Source organism: Nothobranchius furzeri, chromosome 17 (genome assembly GCF_043380555.1).
Source record: "Nothobranchius furzeri strain GRZ-AD chromosome 17, NfurGRZ-RIMD1, whole genome shotgun sequence".
Classification (NCBI taxonomy): domain Eukaryota; kingdom Metazoa; phylum Chordata; class Actinopteri; order Cyprinodontiformes; family Nothobranchiidae; genus Nothobranchius; species Nothobranchius furzeri.
In genome coordinates, this window is record NC_091757.1 from 51121371 (window position 1) to 51141907 (window position 20537).

The window sequence follows — 20537 nt, forward strand, 5'->3', positions numbered from 1 at the left end:
TAGGATTATAATAAAGTAATATTTTGATTTCACAGATTGGTCACATCTTATTATTGACTAACACTTTGTTGGATTAGCTTTATTAAAATAGAGTTATTTGATTTATTAAAAGGAGAGAGTCCTTCTTCATTCTTCTGTTGAGCTGGAAAGAAGCAGTTTAGAAGCAAATGCATGAGACCTTGAGACCATATCTCATGCCTGTGTCAGAGGAGAGGGGAAATGACTTTCATTCCGTTACAACTTGTATACTTAAAATATTCTTGAAACAAAGATTGGAAATATTTAATTTCTCTCCTTATCCCATAACTTGTTTTATGTTGTATTTTGTTTAGAGTAGAGCTTATGAGGACCGAGCATTGCTTGAAATTGTCTAGACAGCTCAACGAGTGGGTTGCTTCCCCCCACAAACTGCCAAAGTCCCATGTAATATATATTTTTTGTTGGTATTTACTTTTGTTTTAAGTCCCTTGGTGTATTGGGTGATTGAACTTTTCCAACAAACATGGGAAAGCAACACATATTTGACATTTTTACTCTCTGCTTATGACTATCAGGAACCTCAGTAGCATGTGGAAGATCCATACCCAGCCACAACATCTTTTAGAATTAAGCAGGAGAAATTATTGCAATATTTCCAAATGTTTTTGAGAAGATCTAGTGAAAAAATCAAGTACTATAAAACATAAATCTGTATATGATAAACGTGTCGAAATCACCCGAGGCGGTTTGAGTCACACTGTCAGCCATTGTAGTGCACACTTGTGATGGTTATATAAGATCGCTCAGGTCACCTTTAAGACCGCCAAGCAGCTACAATAAGAAAAGGCCATCGGCAATACCGCAGTCGACTTTTTGTCCCCCAAATTCCTCAGTCTGGGATTAAACAGAGGGAAAAACACATAAAAGGGATTCTCTTCCTCGGATTTCACACAATGTAAACAACTGGTTAGAATTTCTCTCCATGTGGGATTCCATTATTCTGTCCTAATTCTTCGTCTTTCTACAGTTTCACAGGTGTCCTCTGTCATTCTCTAAATACCTAGCTCTTTCCTTGTTTTCGTGTTTCTGTGCATGCGTGTGCGTGTGTGTGTGCGTGTGTGTGTGTGTGTGTGTGTGCCTGTCTTTGTGACTGACTTCACAGCTGTGTGTGTCTGTCAGTCTGTGCAGCAGATAGCTGGGTTGAGTTCACCCTGCATACCTCTGTCAGCTCAGAATGCTCAAACAAGGCCAGCCTGGAGTTCACACAGGAGACAACACACCACACACACACTCACACGAATGTCAAACATGTTGACGCAGCTCACACACATGCAGAAAGCCATAATAAGACTTGGAACTGCAGGAGAGTCCAAAGTCTCCAGCTGAACTTGACCTTTCTCTCAGATGGCTCTGCTCGCGTTAGCCTCTCTCCACCGTCTCATCTTCCATTCTTGTCTGCTGCTGTCAGTCCCTCTTTGTGTTTGACTCTGTCTGCCAGAGCCATCCCATCCTGTGTTCTGTTTTCTCTCCCCACTAAGGCTCTCTATCTCCTTTTCTCCATGTGTCTTTCAACAGCAGTAGATGCTATCACTTCACACTTGAGGTCATTGCTGGTGCATGTTAGTGTTTTACCCATATTATCATCGTCTGACTTCACGTAGCTTGAAAAGACAAATCTCTCTCTCTTTCTCTCTCTCTGCATGTGCATTGAGATTTTGTGTGTACTACAAATATAACCACAATGAAAAAACGTGTTTCAGTGCAACAGTAATGGGCTTGACACACGGGAGGCGACTCTAGCAGCACCTTGTGAAACATCATATCTACCGCTTTATTAACTCTGAACCGCTTAAATAACCTTAATTCCCTCCAAGCTGACACAGCCAAACAAAACAACGGAAGTTTCGATTTCGCCATGGAACAGAACGCGTAGACGGCTTTGCCGCTGGCCGCTGCCGCAGGTCGCCTCCCGGGTGTCATGGGCTCGACACACGGGAGGCGACATCGCCTCTCCTCCATTCATTTTCAACGAGACATGCGCGACAAAGCGATAATCGCGGGTCTCCCTCCTACCAAGCGAAACGCGAAGAACGTGCGTGTGAAATTTTGCACTTGTGCACGTGTCGTGCACAGGCGACCCAGCGACGCAATCTCAGAAAGTTGAAACATTTTCAACTTTTCATCGCTGTCGCTCGGACGAGGACCAATCAACGGAGGTTTCATTCACTGACCAATGAGCGGACAGGATGCTCCGTACATCTCTGAGCAAACATGGAGGAGAAGTTGATAATTATTATGTTTTATAGTAAAATCAGAAGTAAGATTTCACATAACTCTAGCAGCACCTTGTGAAACATCATATCTACCACTTTATTAACTCTGAACCGCTTAAATAACCTTAATTTCCTCCAACCTGACACAGCCAAGCAAAACAACGGATGTTTCGATTTTGCCATGGAACAGAACGCGTAGACGGCTTTGCCGCTGGCCGCTGCCGCAGATCGCCTCCCGTGTGACAGGTAATAAAAGCGACAACGACAAATTTCGCTGATCGCGGCCGTTTGTCGCCTCTCCTCCATTCATTTTCAATGAGACATGCGCGACAAAGCGATAATCGCAGGTCTCTCTCCTACTAAGCGAAACGCGAAAAACGTGCGTGTGAAAGTTTGCGCTCGTGCACGTGTCGTGCACGGACGACCCAGCGACGCGATCCCAGAAAGTTGAAACATTTTCAACTTTTCATCGCTGTCGCTCGGACGAGGACCAATCAACGGAGGTTTCATTCACTGACCAATGAGCGGACAGGATGCTCTGTACATCTCCGAGCAAACATGGAGGAGAAGTTGATTATTATTATGTTTTATAGTAAAATCAGGAGTAAGATTTCACATAACTCTAGCAGCACCTTGTGAAACATCATATCTACCGCTTTATTAACTCTGAACCGCTTAAATAACCTTAATTCCCTCCAACCTGACACAGCCAAACAAAACAACGGAAGTTTCAATTTCGCCATGGAACAGAACGCGTAGACGGCTTTGCCGCTGGCCGCTGCCGCGAGTCGCCTCCCGGGTGTTAGGTAATAAACGCGAAAGCGACGAATTTCGCTGATCGCGATCGTTTGTCACCTCCCGTGTGTCGAGCCCATAACACACTTGTAATTAACACACCTGGCTGCAACACCTTACAGCTAGCTGGAATGTACCCGATGGCCATGATGACTTTATTATTATTGTTATTATTATTTTCCAGAGATCATTTTTAACCACAACCCCCAGGCTGCTGTTACTGTAGCGGGATCCTGATAGGATAAATGACATGAGGAAATGGAACCAGGGCTATTTTCAGGCATCGTCACATTTTATTCTTGTGCACCTACTTTCTTTAGAGAGGAGAAAGTGCAGAAATAAATGCGTAATAGCTGTAGGATGTGGATTTGGTCATTCTTTTATCATTAAGAACTCATTCTGCATAGACATGCCTGATTTTATTGCCAGTATTGCAGTAAAATGTAACGTTGTAAATTATAAGTATTGCTTTTACTCTTTTAATTACACAACTCGTTCCGACGCACATGCGTTGGCAGTGAACGGTTGGACCTAAAATGACGACTTTAGTCGTCAATGGCAGTGGATGAGTTAGCGCGCCTGTGCAGAGTTAAACTTGGTACAGAGAGGATTCAATTACTCCATTCAGGTGTGGTAGAGCAGGAAACACAGAAAACTAGCAGGATGGAGTTGGTGACACCTGAGTTAGACTAGGATATTGGTAAAAAAGCCATTATCAATCATTCCTAATTGCACTGTATCGTTTATTGATTTGTTACCAATTCCTCCTTGCTTTACAGTTTAATTGTAACTAATTTTAGCATTAGCGTGATGTTGTTCCTTAGATTTTGCGTAAACAAACAAAAACACGTTTATCGAGATTTTTTGCTGAAATGTTTCAGCTGTTCTATTATTTTACGCAAGAATACAGAAAACCTAATTTTCTGACAGCCTTAATTTGCATGTTTGAAGTAATTTTCAAGTTTAGAAATATTTGAACATTATCGAAAACTTCTCATTTTATACTCGTTAAAGTTTTTAATAGATTTTTGGCTTTTGTTTTTGCTGGTGAGTAACTGCTGTTTTCTGTTTTTCTTGTTCATTTAAAATGATCACTTTGACCTTAGTCAGTTCTCTGAAGTGTTTCGTTCCCCGTTTTCTTTTAAATATACAAAAAACACCGTCGTGCCTCCGTTCTCCTGTCCGCGCACCTCGCTCTGGGTCTAAACTGACATCCAGCTGTTTGGATGTGCCACAGGATTACAAATGCTACAGATTTTTCCCTCTCGCACACAAACAGCAGTCTCTTTGTTCCTGCTCCTTTTCAAAGGCCTCTGTCTTTCAAAGGCTTATGGGTGGTGCAGGGGGAACCGGCCACCACAGGGACCTCAGACCGTGTTGCTGCTCCTTTTTGGTGCCCTCCTGGTAGGTTGGGACTTTTTGATAACAACAAAAGTCTGAGAAAATTGGGGGGGTACAATTTCAGGCCTATGCAATTTTAATTGTTTGTTTCCCTGTTGGGAAGGGTAACAATGATCGTGGGAGGAGGAGGAATGACAAGGCAAGGGAGGCATCCACTGGAGACAGTCAGATTTGCCAGAGATTAATTAAACTTCCCGTGTTTTGGAGGTGTGTGAATGAATCAGAGCGGTGATGAGTAGGAGGGAAAACATGCTAATTGCCTTTATGGTCAATGCCAAATCACATAGAATTTCACATAATAACGACCCCACCTTCCAGAGATGGACACATAAAGACAAAAATGTGCAGGTAGAGGAAAACGTGAAGAACTAAAACCGAAACGTTCAACAGTACCATGCTCTTGTTTGTTTTGTGTTCATGTTTGTGTTATTTGGTCAGCTTGTTTGTCTCCTCAAGGCAGACAGTCCTTCCACCATCAGAGGTTGTACTGTCGCTCATTTTCAGACTATATTCATTAACTTTCATGGTTACTATGTGATTAAATGTGAACTTCAAGGTCCAAAGAGAAAACGATTCAGGGAAATGAACAGCTTTCCTAACTGATTAAACCCACTTCTGCTGACAGGACCATGTATGAATCATGTTTGTAGAGAAAGACACACGCTAGCTAAAACGTACCCCCCAAATTAGGCAGTGTTTGCAAAAGCCTTTAGTTGATCTCCTCTTTTTCAGTATTTTAGGCACCCTGACTTTTAAAACTCATCTTCAGGGCACACACAAGCATAACCGTCTGCTGTAGTCTGCAATATGCAGTTCCTGCAGTTGTTGATTAGGGCGGTTGTCAAGCTGGAAAGCAAAAGACGAGCTCCATTAATGATTAAATTAGCAGATAGACGGCCGGAGCTGTCGGTCATCACCGAGGTCATCTGAGTGTGAGGCCATGGCGGTGCCGCAGCAACAACAGGTGTGACATCATTTGAGGAAAACAACACACATCTCCATTGCACGAGTTGAAAGGGCAACGTGTGACTCATAGATAACCTTTCGGTATCTCCTGTGGGTTTGTTTGTGTTCCGACCCATTACCCAAAATTGGTTTACGAATCCTATAACAGCAGGCTGTTTTATAATGTCTTTTCAGTCATTCTGAACCCGTAAGATTGCAGTATCATATCCCCACAGTGTATGAGTCTATTCTTCTGTATTGCTGCTTATTATATTTATGGCACACTCACATCACGATTGTATTTGTTTACTAAAAATCTCCCACACATGCCCTCGGAAGCAAAAGCAATCTGAGAGGGGCCTTCTGTTACCATGGGACCCTTAAAAAATAACAATTAAATGATGTAAACAGCTGTTCCCAAGGTAAAATGATACAGTAGCCACTGGTATCATCATTAAAGCAACAATCCGGAGTTTTCCTCCTTTTAGGAATTTCATCCATTCAGACATTTTTTCCCACTTATCTAGAATCTGGTCGCAGGGCAGCAGTCTAAGCTGAGAGGCCCAGATTTCCCTCTCCGCAGCCTCTTGAGCCAGCTCCTCCGGGGGAATCCCAAGGCATTCCTTGGCCAGCCGAGAAACATACTCCCTCCAGCATGTCCTGGGTCTTCCCTTAAGTCTCCTCCCAGTTGGATGGGCCTGGAAAACCTCACCAGGAAGGCGTCTAGGAGGCATCCTAACCAGATGCCCAAGCCACCTCAGCTGGTTCCTCTCAATGTGGAGCAGTAGATCTACTCTGAGCCCCTCCCGGATGGCTGAGCTTCTCACACTATCTCTAAGGGAGAGCCCAGACACCCTGTGGAGAAAACTTATTTCATTCGCTCGTTCTTTCGGTCACTACCCAAAGCTCGTGACCATAGGTAAGGGTTGGAAAGTAGATTGACTGGTAAATCAAGAGCTTTGCCTTCCATCTCAGCAATCTCTCTTCACCGCGAAAGACTGGTGCAACGCCCACATCACTGCAGATGTAGCACCAACAGAGATGCTTAAACTCCTCCACTTGGACCCCATCCCTGACCCGGAGAAGGCATTCTACCCTTTTCCAACTCGAGACCATGGTCTCGGATTTAGAGGAGCTGATTCTCATCCCAGCTGCTTCACACTCTGCTGTGAATCGCTCCAGCGAAAGCCGGAGATCACATTCTTATGAAGCCAACATGACCACGTCATCTGCAAAAAAGCAGAAACCCGATCCTTTAAGGAATTATTTATGTTTTTTGTAGAAATCCGCCAAAGTGATATCCTTACTCTGTACTTTGAAATAATGTAAGAAATGCATCTTTTTATTTATTTTTTGCTAAGCACGTCCCTCATCCCATACAGACCCATGCAAATTAAGTGGAGTACCATCCAGTAGCAGTAGAGTTAGATTTTTGCTTACATAGAGATGTTAATTAAACTGTGTGCATTTGTGGAAGTACCTAAACAGATGCAGAGATGGCAACACAAACAGTATACAGTGAGGATAATAATTGTAAAACAAAGGTTTTTAGCTCTGTTGGTCAGCTACAGAAGAGCGTTTACTAAAGAGGGGCATACGGAAGTAGGGAGAGGGGCTTAAGCTGCAATACATTCTTTCCAACTGTGGATTTCTACGTCATGTGGAAGGAAATTTAGCCCAAGCAAAAACCCAAAGATGATTCAGGGATTTTTAAGTTTAGTGTTTAATATACCTGTGCTTTATTCCTGGTGGTTTTCTTGCACGTTTTAGGTGAGCACTAGTTAAACGTGTTCATATTTGTTGTCTGTCATCAAGACCTGGGTGTGCCACTGCAGTTTCAGTAATGGAACGTTCTCGAGTGCAAAATAAAGTGAAACAAAAAACGTGCAAAGGGGGCTTTTAACTTAAGGAGCCAAACAAACATTTTTCTCGTTGAAAGGCAGAATAACACAGTGGTTGGTATAGAGACGGGCAGCAGACAGTTGGAGACAGAAGCAACCAAACATAGAAAGGAAACGATTTGAGTGGAAGAAAGATGGAAACCTAAGTACCTGAGGTGTGGGCCGGGGCCTTTAGTTGCTGGTGCAAGAATGTGTTTTTTACGAGCCTGCGGTTGAGCGGGGATAAAAGGCAGCTGAGTGACTGAATGGCACTACTCGCAGCCGTGCACATGATTCAGTGGCCTCAGAAATTACAGTTTGGTTTTATAATGTCACAGTTAGTCAATGGTTCAAACCCTCATAGCTCTGTGTGACTGAGCAAGCAGGCCATTATCCCCCAGAGGTGCAGAGGTGCAGGCTGGTATTACCCAAACATCTGTATTCCTTCAAAGACAAGTCAGTTCCTGCCGAATTTTACTCACTTCGTAATATCTCAAGTCAGAAATTTGACTCTAGGGGCATCATGGTTTTTAGATCATCCTTTATTCTTTTGTGGGGGAACAGCAGTCATTACTTTACAGTCAGCTGACTTTTTTTTCCATCCATCCATTTTCATCCGCTTATCCGGAGTCGGGTCGCGGGGGCAGTAGCCTAAGGCGAGAGGCCCAGACTTCCCTCTCCCCAGCCACTTGGGCCAGTTCCTCCGGGGGAATCCCAAGGTGTTCCCTGGCCAGGTGAGAGACATAGTCCCGGATCTACCTTTAGGTCTCCTCCCGGTTGGACATGCCCGAAACACCTCCCCAGGGAGTCGTCCTGACCAGATGCCCAAACCACCTCAACTGACTCCTTTCGATCCGGAGGAGCAGCGGTTCTACTCCGAGTCCCTCCCGAATGTCCGAGCTCCTCACCCTATCTCTAAGGCTGAGCCCGGCCACCCTACGGAGGAAACTCATTTCGGCCGCTTGTATCCGCGATCTCGTTCTTTCGGTCATTACCCAAAGCTCATGACCATAGGTGAGGATTGGGACGTAGATCGACCGGTAAATCGAGAGCCTGGCTTTCTGGCTCAGCTCCCTCTTCACCACGACAGATCGGCTCAGCATCCGCATCACTGCAGACGCCGAACCAATCCGCCTGTCGATCTCCCGATCCCTCCTACCCTCACTCGTGAACAAGACCCCGAGATACTTAAACTCCTCCACTTGAGGTAGGACCTCTCTCCCGACCCGGAGTTGGCAAGCCACCCTTTTCCAGTCGAGAACCATGGTCTCAGATTTGGAGGTGCTGATCCTCATCCCAGCCGCTTCACACACACACATTTTATTTCCTTTTAAATTATAAAAACTATCGAATGTGTTTCATCATTCTCAAGAGCTCAAGAAGAAAAAGGCTGAAAGACAAGAAATAAATATATTTATACTGTGCAAGTAGTTGTTTTCCCTAAATCAGTGCAGTAGGACATCAATGTGGGAGGCAGGCAGAGATGATTCATTTAGCAGGGGTTAACACAGGTCCCTCATGCTAAACTTGGTGGTAAACGGCAGCTGCATGCCCAGGGTAACAAAACGCTAACGAAGGAAGAGATGGTGACCTTGTTCAGGGCTGAGGATGCGAGTGAAAAATTCATATTTTGAACCGTTGTTGCACATACATAAAAGCTTCTGACAAAAAAGGACAAGGCTCTGCTGCTCTCCTGTCTACTGAGCAGAGCAAGATTGTTGACAAGTGTCATTGTCATGGAAATGCTACACAAGCGATGGATTGTCTTTTCTTTTAAAGTTGAACAACCATTTTTTTTGTCTTCAGCCCTCAAAAGAAAGAAGCGCAGCAGAATCAGAATCACCTTTGATAGTATTTTATTGCTGTTTGATGCACAGTAAAGAGAAACCGTATAACGAAGCTGCTGGATGTGTCTGCACACACTGTACAAAAACGCCAATCAGATTCATTTCTTTGTCACCAAGACGATATTCAGCAGTTGATTTTAGCCTCACAGTCCCACATTTAGTTACCGCTACACACACCCACTCAGACATTCACCCACTCTCTCCATCACGCTCAGATTTCCTCCAACTCTTCCCACTCACGGTGAAGCTTTCAGACCACCCTTATTAGGACATTGCATTGACTCATTTGTTGAGGACAGATTGACGTTGGTTGTTATACACGGAAAAGGTCCTAACAAGGAAACACACACAAAAACGCTCTCTTGACTAAATATACTTCATTCATAGTTTGAGGTGGACATCATATCCTGTGTTTGCCGTGTCTCATTGAGCTGTCACTCACTTAAGCAAACAGGCTGTATTTAAGCACACATCCACATGTGTGTCATTGTTCCGTCGAGGTTAAGAGGTCAGTGTGCAAAGGGACATTTCAGCAGAATATTTCCCAGAGGTCATTGCAAAACTCAACTCAATATACAGATGGTGAAACAGACCCGTGGCACTCTTTTGGCCTTGATTCCTTTCTTTTTTTTAAATGTATGACGTCCACTGAGTTTTATTGGTTTTATCACACATTTTCAGAGCGAAAAAGAAAGTTTGCACCTAAATTCAGGTAGAAAAGTTGATGAAATGAGTAGTTATTTATTCTTTAAGCAGCCTGTGGGAATAGAAACAATTCTTGTCTTTCAGAAGGGATCACATTTCTGTTTGCACAAACAAAAGCACTTAGCAGGTTACATCAACCAGTCTAATCTGGTCAAACTGTGCACAAGAGGAGATCTTCTTACATAAATCCCTTCTCTAGATGGAGATGTTTTCCTTTTTCAGTGTTACTTTTAGACCTCTACCATTAAGATCTATCGTTAAGTCCACTCATGATATGGAAAGGTGTAAGTGTGTGTGTTTCGTTGTGTAAATTTCAGAAATTTCTAAATTCTGGTATTTAGTCCCAAAGAAGATCCAGCTGGTAACAAAAATCTGGTGATGTTATTATTGGCTGATCATTTTTAATGACCAATATTGGCATTAAAATGTAATTTCAGAAATGATCTGTATCAGGTTTTAAACTATTAATGACACAACCTGTACATAGCACGTATATGTTATACATGAAACTCTTCCACTGCTTCTCTGTTCACTCAAAATATCAAAATATGACAGATCCTATGTCTAGTTTTTGAGATGATGTTGTTTTTTTGGCACAAGTGCCCTGGCTTAAAATGGAATAGTTGTCACGTTACACAGATAATCTTTAAAGTTACTGGTGATACTTGATGTTAGTTACCTAAGTGTTCCAATTTGGTTCCTTTCTGCTGTGCCACATTCAAACTGGGCTGGGGAGGAAATTAGTGGCAAACAAATGACTTCTTATTGATGTAATGAGGTGAAAAGCATCATGTTTCCCTCTCAAAACAGGGTTATTTAGTGCAGGGGAGTGTCATAGCAGAACAAACTGTGTTAAAGCTGACAACTTGAGTAAACGTCCCTCTTTATCTTTTGGTAAAACTGCCATGTTTGCAGAAGTCACAGATATTTGCTGTTGAAGACCGTGCTTTGATTGGAGATATGCGACGTTTGATCGAGACAATCACATCCCTGTTCGCCATTATGTGTACACCGCGTTTGTCAGGATAATAGCAGTAAAGACTGGTTTCGTATGTACCATCATTGACCAGGAATTTGTTTTTGGAGACGCTGGTGCAGACGTATTGATTTCCACCATAGCAACAGAAATACATAGAGGCAAAACAGAAGCTTCCTAGTCACCACAGAGACGATGTGCAAGAGTGTCTGCCAGAGCAGTGCCTTAATGATGTGGACTCATCACTTTTCAAAGGGCGGGAGATTAAGAAGGATCATGGGTGGACCCCAAAGAAAGGCTTTGGAGATGGAGACACCACTTGAGGCAAAAAAATAAACCATGTGTACAGAAGGAGGGAGGAGGGATGGGATATCAGATGTTCCGTGGTGGGGTGATCCTCTGTGTGTGTGGCGCAATAGAGGTGGTGAAGTTTGATCTGATGATTTCCCAGCTAAAAATCTTGGTGTTACCTCAGTTCCTGCTGAAACTTTCAGAAAGTTGATGGGAACAAATTAAGACAACACTCCTTGTTTGTATCTTTTTGTGCTGCTATGTAGGTCTCTCCTGCCTCTATAAACATTCCAAACATGTAAAAACCCAGACCATCTATTTTCTGTCAGTGTTTGGTTTTAGGAATTAAATGCCTAAAACAAGCAGCTTCAAAAAGTTCCTATTTGTGACATCACAAACAGGGAAATGTGTATGGAATGACCTCCCATTTCTCCAGCCTGGAGGTGCAGCAGCTCTACTCTGAGCTTGAATGGGGGATGGCTGGGCGTGGCCAGCGTCAGCTTGTTTTCTTAAAGCGACATAGCCCTGAAACAGCTCATTCTGGAAGGTACTGAAAATGTCAAGAATACTTCTGCTGAACTTCCTTTCTCTGAGAGTGATTTTGTGGAAAGGACATTTTAGTACCAACTGAAAAACTATTAAACCTTAAGAAAAAAGTAATAATACGCCCACTTTAATTGCTTTCAAATGATGCACAGTTTACAACGAACCTATTTTCGTCGTTCTCTTTGCTCTCTCGTGCTCTGCTTCGCTCAGTCACACACAAACCTTATACTCATTTTCACATCAGTCTCCACGGGGCCCGCAGCCACTAATTGTGTCCCAGGCTGGGAGGCGAGAAGAAGTGTTGCTGGGAGTGTTGGGTGTACCCAGCAGAGAAGCAGGCAAGGCTGGGCACAGCTGTCCCCGGAGGAGGAAGGCCTTGTTCTCATATCGTTGCCCACACAGATTCCCAGAATTCTCGTCCCCGAAGATGTTTGTCATCAAAGAAAAATTGTCTGTTTCCTACTGGGCTACCTCAAGATGAAGTGATCAGTGTTAGAAAGCAACAAGACGTTTATTTTCGCCAAACTTTTCCCTTTTTATCGCCTTATATATCGCTGCAGCCAGGACATTCAACAATTTTTATGGTGTGCAAATGTTGCAACAAACAACTCTTTTATGGGCAGTGTGTGTTCCTGAACAGTGCTCCTCTCTTTGGTTCAAAGTCCACAAAGGCAACATTGTTGCTTTGTCTCGCTGTCCTTTGTCTAATATTTCCCTTTCATCTCCTTTAATTTATGAACATTTTGTAATATTTCTCAGCAGCACAAGACTCACTTGCTTTACCATATTTATTTAATTACAACCTCCGTCCTGGTTTATTTTTCTACCTTTTCCTTCAGTTTGAAAAGCTTGATTAATTGCTTGATTTGCATTGGGTTTTTTTTCCATCAAGGCTGCCACAGCTCAGAGAGGAAAATCAAACTTGTAGAAAATGATATAAATGTGCTCACGAGGAGGGGAGCAATATTTTAATTAGCCTGCGAGTCTAGAGACATTTTCTGGTTTAATGCAACTTTATTTCTCATTTTCTGCAAAAACGCGCGTCTACGGGATTAATTAATATCCTGAACTCCTCTCGTCTTTTTCAGCTGATGTCGGACCAGCTGGTCGTGCTTTTGGAGCTTCTGCTGGAAGAATCCGAGCTGAGCGTTACTTTACTGCGTGCTCTGCAGAGGACCTACAGACTACGGGAACAAGATGCTGAGGTAAGACTTCACGCAGCTTCACCCACACACACACATGCTCAGACAAGCGAGCATTTGTAACCAAGCTCCCAGATGACTTCATCCAAAACTAAAAATTTAATATTTTCTGTTTTTTTAATAAATCCACAATGTTATTTTTTTGGATGCATAGTAAATGATTTTGTAGATGTTTACTGCTGCTCTTTGGTGCTAATTGTATGTTTTTCTGCCTGCCCTCCCTCAGAAAGTGTGAAAAAAGTCTATATCGACTGCACTGGCCTAAATTTTTAACACATTGATCACTTTTATTTTTTACTTTTTAGGTTCACACATAATTAGCATGTTTTTGTTATTTTCATTTGCGTAATTTATCTGAGACGATTATCTGACCTTGCAGTCACAAACCGGGGCCGCTCTGTTTGGCCTCGGCTCCAGCTTTTGAACCGGAATTCTCCAGTCAGACTTCCTGGCAGACTAAAGCCATTTCTCATGTGTAATTTCCTGGAAAAAATCTTTCAGAGCTCGCTAAAAATATACAGGCCCATCACCACATTGTTATGCATAAGAAAAACGCTCCCCGAGACATTCACACACCGGCGTACACCTGTTTAAAGGCAGCGGTTCATCCTGATGTTATTAATCTCAATCAGAGGAGGTTAACCTCCTCATCTCCTTCTGAATGTATTTCTTCTACTCTCTTTCTGAAGCTCGTTTTCTTGTTTTGCCTGATTCTGCTTCACATTGTCTGGCAGCAGCTTCTCCTCAGATGATCTATTTAAAAGGATAAATAAAGAACTGAGTACCGCTCAGCCCCTGGAGCCTTTCATTATTTACCCTACTGTGAATGGAAGCCTTTTCAGATTAAACAAATATTTAGTAAAAAGTTGGGATCTTCTGCCTTCAATCCAAGTCATTTGATTTCAAGTAATGACAGAGTCCCATAAAATGCATTAAAATGAGAAGGAAAAAGGAGAACACGTTCAAGGTGTCCTATGTTTTTATTACTTTTCTATTTCTTTTTTTTTAGTATTCAAGTAATTTGGGGGCGACGGTGGAGTTTAGTGCTCTCCCCGCAATCGAAAGGCGGCAGGTTCGAGTCCCTCTCAGGTTGTCACTGTTGTTGTGTCTTTGGGCAAGACACTTAACCCACCTTTCCTGCTGAATAAGTTTCCTCTGAGCATAAGAGCCTCCACCTCTGTTGCGGTTTTTAAGGCAAGGCTAAAAACATATTTTTATGACCTGTCTTTTAACCTTTCTAACTAGTTTTATTGTTTTACTTATAGCATTTTACTCATTGTAGTTTTAACTGTATCGTGTGATACAATGTTTTATTTTCTGGACTTACTGTTTTATGTTTTTATTTGATCAGTGTAGCGCCTTGGTGGCATCTTTTTGCCTGTAAGGCGCGATTTATAAATAAAGTTGAGTTGAGCGGTGATCGGAGGGACCGGTGACGCCTGAGTACAGCAGACTCGCCTCTGTCGGTGCGCCCCAGGGCAGCTGTGGCTACAATGTAGCTCATCACCACCAGGGTGTGAATGTGTGTGTGGATGGGTGAATGACTGATTGTGTTGTTAAGTGCCTTGGGGGGGGGGGTCCAGGACTCTAAAATGCGCTGTAACAAATACAGGCCATTTACCATTTAATTTCCTTAATTTATCTGCCCAAAAAACATTACTGGTTCAGGAATAACATTGATAAAAATCTGAATATTACTAATTTATGTAAAAGTATCTTCTTCACTCATATTTCAAATCGATTGGAGGATTCAGGATCCCGCCCAGCCCCGCCTCCCCATCGGACTCTGATGTTTTGTATCTGTGATGTTCGTGCTTCTATGTTGAGGAGTCTAACTCTGCTATGCCTTTTTTTTTACCTTACCCCAATTATCCTCATGTAACACCCTTTTCATCTAATGAAATGAGCGCCGTTCTGGCTGCTCTCGTGACTGCCTGTACCTGTTTTTGTCTACATGTGTGTGTGTTTAACCTTGGTCAGGTTGTGTTGCGGAGTCAAGTTCCTATGCTCTGGGTCGCTGGAGCGCTGGCAATAAAGCTTTTTCTGATTCTGATTCTGATTACTCGGTGTGTGGCTGTATTGAGCGATGCGCTTTCCCGTGATGAGGCAGGCACGCCACTTTTCTCTGCATTACATCCGTAGAACTGATTGTGTTAACGTTGTGATGAAACGGTAGCTCATACCGCGGCTCCAGGAGACTGTGAAACTGACGTTTGCTACCACAGTCGTTCAGTGTGATGAACTCTGCTTTCCATAACGGATTTCTCTTTATGTTTTAATTAGGGCTGTAGCGAAGCCTCGACGAAGTCGACGGCTCGATTCTAAAAATTTGTCGACGTCAGATCCGGAAGTCGACGCACCGCGCCCACATGTTGCATCCCCAGGAGTTTGTAAATAGAGGAGGAATCTGCCCGTTTTTCCTCTAGTTCGCCCTCTTCTCCGCCTTCACTAACGTCTCCGCCAAATACCGAAGACCCTGAACAATGTCCGTCCACTACTAGATTCCTTTCCTGTTTTGCCCGCCTTCGTCTCCCGGCAACGGACAACAACTTCCGGGGTCAGATGCGCTGCTTCGTGTCTATCGCAGATGTAGAAAATCACCGGGAGCGCTTCTCCCTTAATAAAGGAGCTTCTTTCAGACATGAGGAGAGCTGTTTTGGTGGTAGCAGTCTCTCCTCCGTGCTGGTCTGTTTGCTGCTGGGTATTTTGGTTTATTTAAACTTGGCAACTTGAACTTAACGTTGGTAAAGCTACTGTTAGCATCTTCGCTAACAGCTTCTTGCGTTGGGATAAGCTGTTACGTTTTGGTTTAGAGTTCATCTTTTTTGTGGTGTAGATCTCCCTTTTATTACATTTAGAGTGTTGTGGGTTTTCGGTTTAGTGTAAAATATCACCTGAGTTTGGTTTAACCCGTAAGACCACTCGCCTCACGCACATAAGTGACCAAAACAAAGCAGCATGGAGACACTCCATCTTCTACCACCTCTCAGGCAGCAGCCTGCACTCCCAAGTTCTACACGTCACCAGAACATAACCAACCAACACAATAAAAGCAGTGTTATACAAAATGGAAGGCCTGTAGTGTTTATTCTCTTACAGTAAGAATTTATCAATTTTTTTGAGGAATTTATTTGAGATTTTCTGGTTTTTGTTAATTGTGCAATAGAAAAATAATCATTAGATTAATTGTATAAATAGTCATTAGAATAGTCGACTATTCGATAAAATAATCGTCAGAATAATCGTTTTAAAAATAATCGTTTACCCCCAGCCCTAGTTTTAATGTATATTTAGTGTCGGCGGGCTGGGTCCGTGTTTTTGTCCAAGTTGCTGCAGTGAACTCGGCAAGCCAGGTGTTTGTTTTTAAGGTGGCAGACTAGAACTAAATGCAGAAAGATGATTTACTGTCCCGAAGGGAAAAGCTGACAGAGAAAGAAAAGATTTTGTTTTTAAGGTACCGTATCAAATTTGTAGTGCTGAATGCAGCTCTGTCTTTTCCATCTGGTGAAATGTGCAATATTCACACATTACAAGTGGTATTTGCTCTGCCTTCACTGTCCGGATGAAAATACTTTCGTACTACTGACATTTTCACTCTCCCAAGCAGACATATTGAGCCAAGGAACCTTGCCTTGATGTCTTGGTCTCGCCCCGGTTGCCTAGGAACGTCAGCAGGAACCGCCAAGGCTTGTTCCAATGTTCATGTTTTATCGAGGCACCTGTTCTTCGTTTGTTAGCCGTTTAGCTAGCTGAGCAGGGATACACGGGAGGTGTCTTGTAGCCTAGCCTTGGTCAAAAATTACCCAGAATACATTGCGGTATTTTCAAAAGGATGGCGGATCAGAAGCCAGCAGCTACTTCGGGGGCAAATTTCAAGTTTAAATGTAAGTCAACTAATTGTAGCTATCGGGCTGATATCTGGAATGTTTTTTTTTTATATATACAAAGAAGTTAGCTATGGTTGGTTAGATGGTAGTAGTTGCAACTTCGGTGGATAGCGGGTAGTAACTTGCTTACATATTTAATTTAACAAATATATACACAATTTTAAAAGTAAAAGGTATATATTTATATAGAAACTTATACATATAAAATATAACGTTATCTCACGTGACGCATGATGTTACGTGACCGCCACGGAAGTCGCAGTCACATTATGCAAGTCTGTTTATTTAACTGTTTTCTTTGACCAAGGAAGGACTGTGTCCTCATAAGCAAGGCGCTTGGCCTCGCAAGACATCGCCCTGCAAGGCCAGGCGCCTTGACATTGAGAAACACCCATTAGCTCTACATTAGCCTGCTAGCTAACAGCTGCATGTTACTTTGTCTGAATTCCTCGCCTTAGTTGAACTGTGTCACGTTACAGTGTTGCTGTCGTCCATGAAACGATGCAAATTTATGTAATTAAACTTGTTAAAATGAAGAGTAAACCATTGTCACATGAATTTAAAAGGCTTGTTGTTTTATAAGGTTATGTCCGATCTTTTCCACCTGATTCCCATCATTAGAAAATTTTGTGATCGACTCAGAGCATCCTTAGTAAAAAGCTCTGTTTGTGAAATTGAACGGGTGTTAATTTTACTGTCATCCGAAAATTTTCTGAAGAATAACTGAGCAGCTTAAGCTTTCTGCAGTTATGATGATTTCTTTAGTTACGTTTTAAAGAATCCATTCTGCAGATTCGTTTAAACACGATCAAAGCCTCGTTTACCTAATATGGCAGCGTGCTGGTACATATTGTTTCACCATCTGTTCTACGCTAAACATATCTCTGTGCAAGCAGAAGGCGGTTTAACAGCGAAAGTGATAACAGAGCTACTCTTTAAGCTGACAGTGCTGGCGTCAGAAAACATGCAGAAAAAGTGAAAGGAAGCATGTTGGTGTCACGGCTCCACATTGACCATGAGTACTGGTGTGATCGGGCCTGAGTGAGAATGGTATTGTAATTCTGGCTCATGTGTGTGTGTGTGTGTGTGTAAGAAGTTTAAATACAGCATCTAATGTGGTGAGTCAGAGAAGAATACAGAAAATGTAATTTCAAATCAACACAAAAGCCTTTATACATTCACATCTCCATTTAAAATTATAGCTTTATGGTTATTCTATTTATTATTTAGGGCAGCAGTAGCTCAACAGGAGAGCGGGTTGTCCAGTAATTGAAAGGTTGCAGGTTCGATCCCGGCTCCGGACAGAGAATTCCGCTGTTGTGTCCTTGGGCAAGACACTTAACCCACCTTGCCTGCTGGTGGTGGTCGGAGGAACCTTTGGCGCCTGGGCTCGGCAGCCTCGCCTCTGTCAGTGTGCGTCAGGGCAGCTGTGGCTACATCATAGCTCATCAGTGTGTGAATGGATGAATGATACACTGTAGTGTAAAGCGCTTTGGAGTCCTTACTCTGAAAGGCGCTATATAAGTGTGGGTCATTTATCATTATTTGACTGTAGGGAAGACAGCTCCTTTAAATAACAACAAACATCCGTATGCCAAAAGTTGAATCCAGAGGAAACTTATGCGGTGTGCAGGTGAAGAAAAGAAATCTGGTGTTGCATGAACCCGAAAAGTCCGAAACTATCGACCTTTTATTATATTTCATCTTTTAAATAATTGTTTTCTTCAGAGGCCAATGAAATGCTCATATTGCACCGATGCAAATCTCACATTGTAGTTACGGACGTCCAATATAAACGTCCAATGATAAACAATCATATAAATCGTTTAGTTGCAATATTTTGACTACACATTAAGTTAAAATAGTCAAAATAGTTACTTACAAGTTTTTGAAAAGCTTTATCCACGAGTTCGCCTGCGCATGCAAGCTCTTCCAAGATGGACCGTCCCACTCAACTGTCAGTGCCTTGTGCCTTCTTCTTCCGTTGCAGGATAAATGGGCGGGTTCTGGCATTTATCTTCCGTCTAAGCCAATAGCTGAGTTTTACATACTCATATTTACGCTGAAGTCCAACCTAATCAAAATTGTTCCCAAAAATATTGAGTTGGGAAAATTGTAGAAGTTTTTGAGTATGGAAAACATTTAAAATGCTAAAATTTTTCTAAATAAAATTTTCTGAGAAAAATAACTTTAAAAAAAAAGTTGCATGTACTACACCCAGAAAATGTATTCACAGTGAATGTTGGCATTAAAATGTAATATTGGAAATGATTAGTATTGGACTTGTAATTACATAACCTTTACATACCATGCACATAGTATATATGGGCTGCATGGTGGCGCAGTTGTTAGCACTGTTGCCTCGCAGCACGAAGGTCGCAGGTTCGAAACTCGGCTGCGGCCTTTCTGCGTGGAGTTGCGTGTTCTCCCATGCATGCGTGGGTTTCCTCCGGGTACTCCGGTTTCCCCCACAGATCACAAATTGTAAGTCGCTTTGGATAAAAGCGTCTGCCGAATAAATAAACATAAACATAATAAACATAGTATAAATCAAACTCTTGGACTACTTCTCTCCTCACTCAAAATGTAAAAGTTTGACAGAACCAAGGTTTAGTTGTTGAGATATTTAATTTGGCAAGAAGTTTAAACCAGGGTGGTAACGGCAAAATTACTCACAGAAATTGGTGATTACTCATTTTGTTTACCATACCAAGTTTATTTGTGTAGCACATTTAAACACGGCACGAGAGCCGACCAAAGTGCTGAACAAAAACACACAATAAAAACAATCAAAAATAAAAACAAAATCCATTAAAATCGAGCTATTCAAATTCTTCATTTGAAAGAACTTCTATTGGTTTAGTAAAATATAACACATTATGTTTATTAATTGAAAGAATGTACGGGTTTCTTTGGACATGTTCTGCTTTGTTCAGTTTAGTTAGCTTAAAGTAAGCCACGTATAAAGAAAGGGTTTGGGCTTGAGCTCAATAAGTCTAAACTTCTGTCCACTCGTTTTCAAACGTAACAAGATGAAAATTGCATCTATGAAGAAAGACGAAGAAGAAAGTATCATTTCTATAGCGCCTCTCAAGGTGAAAATCACGAGGCGCTTCACAAAAACAAAAAATGTAAAAATATTAAAAAGAATTTAGAAAATGATTAAAAATATATTTAAAATGAGCAAAAAATATGCAATTGTGATTAAAAAAGATAAAGAAAGAGAGAGAGTGAATAAGAAAGAGGGAAATCAGTGGATCCTGAGGAAGGTGGAATAGGTAGACAGCAGAACAAGGAGAGGGTGATGAAGGTCACACCAAAACCAGCTTGAACAAGTGAGTTTTCAGCTGTTTTTTAAAGGAGACCACTGACCCCAAAATTCCACTATCTCCGCTCCGGCACGAACTCCGCAGCAAAAATGGTCCCTTTGTAATCAATCAGAGCTGTTCCACTACCGCGGCCGTGCGGCGCAATGCGCTGCCCCCCGTTCCGCCATCCGGCAAAAATAGGATCAATTCTATTTTTGCCGGACGCCGGAGCGCCTCCGCAGTCAATGGACAGAAATCACAACCGCCCAACAGGAAAGGGAGCAAGCACAACTTCCATTATTTCACAATAAATCGATAAACAAAAGGCGTTTTTTGTTTCATATGCACAGGTTTAACAACTTTTAACAACTATCAATGGCGGTTGAACTTTAAATGCACAAAAATAAGCCATAAATACAGTTTCCACTAAGAAAACAACAGTGACAGCCTGAGAGGGACTCAAAGTAGTCACCCTTTGTTGATCCAAACACTGCTGATCTCT

At 42.3% G+C, this 20537-nt stretch overlaps 1 protein-coding gene across 4 annotated transcripts in view; it reads left to right on the forward strand.

Annotated features, from left to right (window-relative positions):
- The window catches only part of aopep (aminopeptidase O (putative)), a 124344-nt gene that overhangs the window by 87335 nt on the left and 16472 nt on the right, over positions 1 to 20537 (forward strand). For 3 of the 4 annotated variants that reach the window (XR_008559229.2, XM_015972850.3, XM_070546141.1), the window contains one exon: positions 12727 to 12843. Coding sequence is in view for 2 of the 4 variants with exons in the window: in XM_015972850.3 (XP_015828336.1) it covers positions 12727 to 12843 (117 nt within the window). In the remaining 2 variants the exon portion in view is untranslated. Of the gene's footprint in view, positions 1 to 12726; positions 12844 to 20537 lie in introns of those variants that run through there. The other variant, XR_011517021.1, reaches the window with a different exon arrangement.